The 8,850-nt window shown below is 67.2% G+C and overlaps 1 protein-coding gene across 1 annotated transcript; it reads right to left on the bottom strand.

Annotated features, from left to right (window-relative positions):
- Nucleotides 1-415: 415 nt before the first annotated feature.
- LOC130263035 (low-density lipoprotein receptor-like) lies at nucleotides 416-8,615 on the bottom strand. Its single transcript, XM_056510476.1, is given in 16 exon segments — nucleotides 416-1,347; nucleotides 1,461-1,606; nucleotides 2,366-2,428; nucleotides 3,187-3,249; nucleotides 3,333-3,476; nucleotides 3,549-3,639; nucleotides 3,642-3,698; nucleotides 3,819-3,958; nucleotides 4,129-4,247; nucleotides 4,736-4,954; nucleotides 5,042-5,207; nucleotides 5,538-5,660; nucleotides 5,996-6,118; nucleotides 6,386-6,511; nucleotides 6,596-6,967; nucleotides 8,151-8,615. Coding segments are annotated over 16 exon segments (2,130 nt in total). The 5' UTR covers nucleotides 8,296-8,615; the 3' UTR covers nucleotides 416-1,314.
- Nucleotides 8,616-8,850: the final 235 nt, after the last annotated feature.

The raw sequence follows: 8,850 nt of genomic DNA on the forward strand, positions 1-8,850 counted from the left end.
CGACCAATAGCGTGCAGCGCGCTCTCCTCCCAACTGCGATGCGCGGCGATTGGAGGATGCGTTAAATGACAGGGAGCGCAGCCAATGGAACAAGGGCAGGGGGGCGGAGCTTTCTTGGAATGACAAGCCCGGCACTCAATCGGCGGCGGGAAACGAGGTGGCCAATCACAGCCGGGGCCGGGGGTGGAGCGCGCGAATCAGCGTGCCCAGCCAATGGCGTGCGGCTCTGAGCGCGCTGCGTCCAATCAGCATCCAGCAGCGGTTTTGGAGGGAAACGGCGACCAATCAGCGGCCGCGCCGCAGGGGCGGGGCCGGGGCTGTGGCGCTCCGGGCCAATCGCGAGCGCGGAACTTTCCCCGCGCCCCGCCCCGCGCTCCCAGTTCCTCCCAGCGCCCCCAGTCCAACAGGTCGGAGATCAATAAATAAAACTTTATTGATGGGCGAAGGGTCGGGTCCCGTTGGCCCCGCCCAATTCCCGGGGCCTCAATCTGGGCAAATTCACAGTGTTTTGGTAAAAAAAAACCCAAACTGCCCCAAGGTCACTTAGGGCACCTGGACAGCCGTGAACAAGCATGGACAGCAGTGCACAGGTGTGTCCAGGTGTGCACAGGTGTGTCTGCACTGATGTCCAGGTGTGCACAGCCCTGTCCAGGTGTGCACAGGTGTGTGCAGGTGTGTCTGCAGTCATGTCCAGGTGAACACAGCCCTGTCCAGGTGTACACAGCCCTGTCCAGGTGTGCACAGGTGTGCACAGGTGTGTCTTCACTGATGTCCAGGTGCGCACAGCCATGTCCAGGTGTGCACAGCCAGGTCCAGGTGTGCACAGGTGTGTGTGCACTCATGTCCAGGTGTACACAGCCATGTCCAGGTGCACACAGCCCTGTCCAGGTGTGTACACATGTGCACAGGTGTATGCAGGTGTGTCTGCACTCATGTCCAAGTGTGCAGAGGTGTGCACAGGTATGCACAGGTGTGTGTGCACTCATGTCCAGGTGTACACAGCCCTGTCCAGGTGTGCACAGCCAGGTCCAGGTGTGCACAGGTGTGTGTGCACTCATGTCCAGGTGTGCACAGGTGTGCACAGGTGTGTCTGCACTGATGTCCAGGTGTGCACAGGTGTGCACAGGTGTGTCTGCACTCATGTCCAGCTGTGCCTGGGTGTTGACAGGTGTTCCCAGGTGTGTCTACAGCCACGGCCGAACGTGCACAGCTATTCCCAGCTGTGCCCAGCTGTGCCCAGGTGTGTCCACATGCACGCAGCTGCTCCAGGTGTGGCTGCCCCCACCCCAGGGGGCTCTCGGCTGCCCCAGACCCTCAGGGCTCCTCGTCCTCCGACGTCAGCGGCCGCTGGGGGAGAAAAGGGGGATCAGCCGGGGGGGCTCCCCCCTGCTCCAGAGCCCCCCCTCTCCCCAGGGGTCTCCTGCACCTGCCAGGCTGTCCCCCAGCCCCCCTCCACTCACCAGGGGGTCCCCAAGCCCGCCCCCATCCAGGGGGTCCGCGGGCCCTTTCCGGAACGTGGCGTTGGTGAAGCTGATGCTCTTGGTGCTGCGCCGCCGCCACTCCCGCCGCAGCGCCCTGCCCGCCGCGCCCAGGCACAGCACCAGCCCTGCCAGGCGCCGGGGGGGGCTCGTGGGGGGGTCCCCAAAACCGGGGAACCCCCTCCAAGTGACCCCCCCCGAGGTTCTGAACTTCACCCCCAAAATCTGGGGCCCCCAACCCCAACGGGAACCAACCACCGGCGCTCACTGGAACTGCAGGGATGGGATCCACCACACAATTTGGGTCCCCCCTTCCCCCCATTTTGGGACACCCCCACCTACTTTGGCCCTCACCCCATTTTGGGACCCACCCCACTTTGGGATCCCCACCCCATTTTGGGACCCCCACCCCATTTTGGGACCCCCACCCCATTTTGGGACCCTCCATCCCAGCTCCTCCCAAATTCTGCCTCCACCCCATTTTGGGAACCCCCCATCCCAGCTCCTCCTGAATTCTGCCTCTACCCCATTTTGGGACCCCCCCCCCACTTTGGGACTCCCACCCCATTTTGGGACCCCCCTCCCAACTTTGGGACCCCCCCCATCCCAGCTCCTCCAAAATTCTGCCTCCACCCCATTTTGGGACCCCCACCCCATTTTGGAACCCCCCCCCCCCCCATTTTTGGGACCCCTCCATCCCAGCTCCTCCCGAATTCTGCCTCCACCCCATTTTGGGGCCCCTCCAACTCTCCGTTTTTGGCACCTCTGTTTTGAAACTCCCCCCCCACCGAGTCTTTGCCCCCCCCTCCCATTCAGGGTACCCTTCCTTCGGGACCCCCCAGCCACAGAAATTTTGACATCCCCCCCTCCCCCAGCCAGGGCCATACCGAGGGGCAGCAGGACCCCGAGCGCCGTCATTCCTGGCCGGGCCCCCCCAGCGGGGGGGACATCTGTGGGGACGGGAGTGGTCAGTGAGTGGCCACTGGGTGTGGCCACTGGGTGTGATTAGTGGGTGTGGTCAGTGGGTGTGGCCACAGGGTGTGACCAGTGGGTGCAGTCAGTGGGTGTGATCAATGGGTGTGGCCAGTGGGTGTGATCAGCGGGTGTGGCTGCAATGGGTGTGGTCAGGGTGGGTGTGTCAGTGATAGGTGTGGTCAGTGGGTGTGGTCGGTGGGTGTGGTCGGTGGGTGTGGTCAGGGTGGGTGTGGTCGGTGGGTGTGGTCAGGATGGGTGTGATCGGTGGGTGTGGCCACTGGGTGTGGTCAGTGAGTGTGACCAATGGGTGTGGTCAGTGGGTGTGATCAGTAGGTGTGGTCAATAGGTGTGGTCAATGGGTGTGGTCGGTGGGTGTGGTCGGTGGGTGTGGCCACTGGGTGTGATCGGTGGGTGTGGCCACTGGGTGTGATTAGTGGGTGTGGCCACTGAGGTGATCAGTGGGTGTGGTCAGTGGGTGTGGCCACAGGGTGTGACCAGTGGGTGCAGTCAGTGGGTGTGATCAATGGGTGTGGCCACTGGGGGTGATCAGTAGGTGTGATCAATGGGTGTGACCACTGGGTGCAATCAGTGGGTGTGGCCACTGGGTGTGGTCAGTGGGTGTGGCCACTGGGTGTGGTCAGTGGGTGTGGCCACTGGGTGTGACCAGTGGGTGCAATCAGTGGGTGTGGTCAGTGGGTGTGACCAGTGGGTGTGGCCGGGGCAGGGTCATTACCTGTCGAGGCGTTTCCCTCCCTGCTGAAGTTCCGGGTGAGAGGCTCAAGGGTCCCGAGGGGCTCTGGGGGGAACGTGGGGAGGGTCACTTGGGCAAGAGTGAACCTGGGCAGGGTTTGGGGGGCTCAGGGGGGTCTCGGGGGTTACCTGTGACACAGGTGTGTCCGTCACTGTCCAGGTGCTGCCCGTCGGGGCAGGTGCAGCTGAACCGGGGGGAGCCGGGGCCGCGGGCGGGGGAGGGGAGGCACAGGAAGGAGCAGAGACCCCCGGGACCCTCGCAGCGGTTGGGGCCTGCGGGAATTCGGGGTCACCGGGGGTCCCACGGCTGTTTTGGGGGTCCCGGGGGCGTTTCGGGGGTTTTACCTGCTGGCTGCCTCCCCACATGCAGAATCACAACGGCCTCGGGGCTGAAAAGCTCCTGGGCCACCACCTGGGGGGCGGGCGAGCCCCCCCCCCCCCGAGCCGTGTGGCCACCAGGGAGCCACGGTGGGGGTCAGTCCAGAAGGCCCAGTCCTGGGGGAGGGACAGGGGGGCAGTCAGAGGGGGAGACAAGGGGGTCCTGAGGGACACAGTGGGGACACAGGGACAGGAGAAGCTGTGGGGGGCACATGGCGGGGGGCCCGGGGGTCTCACCTGGAAGACGGCGAGGCCGAGGGGCTGCGCCAGGTGCTGGGGGTCCCTCAGGTGCGTCCGGCGGCCGCTGCCGTCCAGGGCCACGCTGGACACGGTGTGGAGGCGGCCATCGGTCCAGTACAGGCGCTGGGAGGACTGGTCTGGAGGGCACGGAGGGGTCAGGGTGGGGCACGGGGGACATATGGGGACACCCAGCACAGGCACTGGAGGGTCAGGGAGGTGTGGGAGAGTCTGGGGGGGGTCAGCGGGGTCTGGGGAATGTGGGGGACACGTGTGGAGACACATTTGGGGACAGGTGTGGGACCCTCACCCAGCGCCAGCCCCTGGGGCCGCTCCACGTCCTCGGTCACCAGGGCCTTGGGGGGGGCTCCATCCTGGGCCCCCTGGGCGATGTGGGGGTGGGACCCCCAGTCTGACCAGTACAGGTACCTGGGGGACACCGGTGTCACCAGCGCCACTGGCGTCCCCTGTCCCCCCCCCGCCGTCCATCCCATTCCATGTCACCGTCACTGCCCCAATGCTCCGTGTCCCTGCTCACTGTCACCTCCGTGTCCCCCCACATCTCTGTGTGTGCCCCCATGTCCCCCCATGTCACCAGCACCACTGGTGCCCCCTGTCCCCCCCACCCCCCGTCCATCCCAATCCATGTCACCATCACTGCCCCAATGCCCCGTGTCCCTGCTCACTGTCACCTCCGTGTCCCCCCACATCCCTGTGTGCCCCCACGTCCCCATGTCCTCCCATGTCCTCATCACCACTGGTGCCCCCTGTCCCCCCCCCGCCGTCCATCCCATTCCATGTCACCGTCAGTGCCCCAATGCCCCGTGTCCCTGCTCACTGTCACCTCCGTGTCCCCCCACATCCCCCTGTCCCCCCACATCCCCGTGTCCCCCCCACGCCCCCCTGTCCCCCCGTACCCGTTCAGGGGGTCCACCACCACCGCCCAGGGCCGCGCGCGGGGGTCCCGGTGCAGCGTCCGGTGCCGCGTCCCCGCGGTGTCGCCGACGGCCACGCGGCCGGAGCCGGGCTCGGTCCAGTAGAGCAGCCGGTGGATCCAGTCCAGGGCCAGCCCTGCCGGGGACCCCGGCCCCGGGACCACCGCCAGGGGCACGGCCGGGCCTGCGGCCAGGGGGGCTCTGGGGGGGCACCAGGGTCAGTGGGGGTCACTGGGGGTCACTGGGGAGGATTTGGGGTCACTGGGGAGGCCCCAGACGGCTCCTTACCTGTAGATGAGCCCCTCGCTGGGGTCCCCCCAGAACAGAGACCCCTCCTCAACGCCGACGTCCAGCGCAGCCACGTGCTTGAGGGGCCCCCGCAGGATTTGGGGTTCGGGGCCCCCCAGCGCCAGCACCTGGTGCCGGGTGCTCACCAGGAGGGTCCCGGGGGGGCCTGGGGGTGGCACTGCGGTCACCCCCTCGCAGGGAGCACCCCCAGCCCCCCAAAACCACTCAAAATCCCCATATGGCCCCTCAAACCCCTGACACTCCCAAACCCCCTGGACCCCCAAATTCCCCTCGACCCCCACTCGGGACCCCACCCTCTGACCCCCAACCCCCCTGAGACCCTCCGAAATTCCCCCAGGACCCCCATTTCCCTCCCCAGCACCCCTCCTGGGGCAGATTTGGGTGTGCCAGGGTTCCCTCGTGGTCTCCCCGTGGGGGTTGGGGCATTTTGGGGGGCCCAGGGAGGAAGCTCCCACGTTTTGGGGGTGTCGCTCACCGTGGCACGTCCTCCTGTCGGGGTCCAGGCTGAAGCCAGGGGGGCACAGGCACTCGAAGCCCACCCGCAGGTCCCGGCAGCCGTGGGAGCAGCCCCCGCCCCCCACCAGGCACTCGTTCACCCCTGGGGGGAACGAGGGGGGTCAGACTCCCCAAAATGCCCCCCCAAAAGCGGTGGGTACCCCCAAAGTCCCGGGGAGGAGGAGCTGGGGCGGGGGGTGTAAAAGTGGGGGCTGGGGGCTCAGGGAGGTTTTGGGATGGTCTGAGGGGTCTGGGGGTGTCTTGGGGGGTTGAGGGGTTTTGGGAATATTTGTTTTTTTGGGGGGGTTTCCTGGGAATTGCGGGGCGCCTGGGGGGGGTTGGGGTTCCCAGAGGATCTGGTGTGGCTTTGGGGGGGGGGCGGGGATATTTGGGGTGTTTTTGGAGGTCTCACGGGGCGGTTTTGGGGCCCCTCCTCACCGCACTCCTTGAGCGGCTCGTCGGACCAGTCGCGACAGTGGCGCCGCCCATCGCAGACCTGCGCTGTCGCGATACACTCCCCCGAGCGGCAGCGGAACCAGTGCGGGGCGGGACACGACGGGGCTGGGAGGGGAGGACAGAGGCTGAGATCGCCCCGAAACACCCCCAAAACTCCCCCTCGAGCTCATTAAACAACCCCGGGACCTCCCCCCTCGGACGCCCCCAACCACCCCCAAAACTCCCCAACCCCTCCCAGAGCCCCTCAAGCCCCCCAAACACTCTCAAACCTCCGCAGACCCCCCGAAAAAACCCTCAAGCCCCCTGAGACCCCCCCAAACCCCTCTGAGCCTCCTCAAACACCCCCGAACGCTGCCAGACCCCTCCCCATACCGGCGGGACACTCCTCCTCGTCGTCACCGTCGCGACAGTCGGGGGTCCCGTCACAGGCTCGGGCCGCGGGGATGCAGCGCCCGTCGCGACATCGGAGCTGCCCGGAGGGACACGGGGGGGGCGCGGCTGGGGGGGGCGCGGGGGGGTCAGCGAGGCAGCGACTCCCCCGGACCCCCCAAACCATCCCAGCGACCCCCCCAAGGCACGCACCACACCCCTCCTCGTCGGAGCTGTCGCGACAGTCGGGGGTCCCGTCGCAGCGCCACCGCCGGTGGACGCACTCGCCGGAGCCGCAGGGGAACTGCAGGGAGGGGCAGGCGCGGGGGGGCCGGGGGGTCCCGCACATGCCGGGATCCTCGTCGTGCCCGTCGCGACAGTCCGGGTCGCCGTCGCAGCGCCACAGCCCCGGGATGCAGCTCCCGTCGCGACATTGGAAGAAGGAGGCGGCGCAGGGCGGCGGCGGGCCGCAGCCCAGCTCGTCCTCCCCGTCGGGACAGTCGCGGTCCCCGTCGCAGGCGAAGGATCGCGACAGGCACGAGCCGTCCCCGCAGCGCAGCTGGTCCGCGGCGCAGGGCGGGGGCTCTGGGGACGGGACGGAATCGAGACGGGGACCCCTAAAACACCTTTCAGGAGGGCACAGAACACCCCCAGGAACCCCCAAAACACCCCCAGAACCCCCAAAACATCCCCAGGAACCCCCAGAATACCCCCAGGAACCCCCAAAACATCCCCAGGAACCCCCAAAATACCGCCAGGAATCCCCAAAACATCCCCAGGAGCCCCCAGAATACCCCCAGGAACCCCCAAAACATCCCCAGGTCCCCCCCAAAACACTCCAGAGACCCTCCCAGAACTCGGGGGGCCGCAGGGGGAAACGCCCCGGCTCGGAGTGCTGCGGGGGGTTGTTAATGAGGGGGGTCCCATTTTGGGGGTCCCGGCCCCATTTTCAAGCTTCCAGTCCCATTTCGTGGGGTCTTGTCCCATTTGGGAAGATTTTAGCCCCACTTGGGGCGGGTTTGGGCACCACCCTGAGGGTTCCGCTCCGATATTGGAAGTTCGATCCCATGTTGGAGTTTGACCCCACTTCGGGGGCGTTCTGCTCCCATGTTGGGAGGTTCCGGTCACGTTTCTGGCGAGTTTTAATCGCATTTTTGGGGTCCCGATAACAGTTTTTGGGTTCCCGCTCCCATTTCGGAGGGTCTCGCTCCCATTTCGGAGGGTCCCGCTCCCATTTTTCTCTGTTTTAGCCCCATTTTTTGGGGGGGTCCCAATTTCCTCCCCGGCCCCACCCGGGCGCGCCCTCCCCGCGCGCCGCGCTCTGATTGGCTGCCGCAGGCCCCGCCCCCGCCGGTGGCCAGTCTGGGCTCGACCAATAGGAGACGCGTCCGTCGCGGGGCGGGGCGGGCCGCGAGCGCTGATTGGTCCTGCCCGGGCCGGGGGGTGGGGCCACCCAGCCCGTGGGGCGGGGTGTGACACGTGGGGGGGCCCGGGGGGACTTTGGGGTTCACGGGCGAGCCCCAGACCCAAAATCCGCCACGATTTCCCCACCCGTGGGACCCCCCCGCGTGAGGACGGGGACAAATCACGAGCCGGGGGGCGACCCCTGGTGTACCCCCCCCGTCCCTCCCGGTTTCTTTCACCCCATTCCCAACCCTCCCCGGGATTCCCGGTGCTCTCCCCCGTTCCCAACCTGGGTCTGGCTATGGGGGAGGGTCCCCCATCCCCTCCGGACCCCCAAAGCTCCCCCTCGGCCGCACTCCCCCACCTGCGCTCGGTGTCGCCCTCACGGCCGCCGCTCCCAGAAGGAGCAGGAGGATCCCGGTGGTCCCGGACCGCGTCCCGGCGCTTCCCGGTCTACGCGCGCTGGTCCCGGCTGTTCCCGCTCTTGTCCCGGTGCTGCCGGGTCCCATCCCGGTGTTTCCTGGCTCCTTTCCGCCGGCTCCGGGCTCTGCCTTGGCCTCTATCCTGGTTTTCCGATCGGGGTTCGTGTCCTGGAGCTCCGGGAGCGGAGCCGGGGCTCGGAGGGATCCGGGCGCTCGGTGCCGGTGCCGGTACCGGTCAGTCCCGGAGCGGATCCCGGTGCCCGTGCTGGCCCCGCTGCCGATCCCGCTCCGCCCTGGCGTTCCCGGCGCCGCCGCCGCCCGTGGCCGCGGGTCCGGTCGGGCCCCATTTAACGGGCGGGGGGAGGAGCTCGGGGCGTTCAAAAAGGTGGAGGGTGGGTCGGAAAACCGGGAATGAGGGAGGGAAAAGCGAGACGGACGAAAAGCCGGGATCGGGGGAGACGGGGACAGCAGGGAGACCGGAACACCGGCGTGGGGCGGGGAAACCAGGACGGAGGGAGGAAAGCCGGGATAAAGGCAGGAAAACCGAGAGGGCCGGAAAGCCGGGATAAACGGAGGAAAAACCGAGGGGAACGGAGGGAAGAGCAGGAAGGAGAAGGGGCGCGGACCGGGGATCCATTTTCC

Source organism: Oenanthe melanoleuca, chromosome 25 (assembly GCF_029582105.1).
Source record: "Oenanthe melanoleuca isolate GR-GAL-2019-014 chromosome 25, OMel1.0, whole genome shotgun sequence".
In the NCBI taxonomy this organism is placed as follows: Eukaryota; Metazoa; Chordata; class Aves; order Passeriformes; family Muscicapidae; genus Oenanthe; species Oenanthe melanoleuca.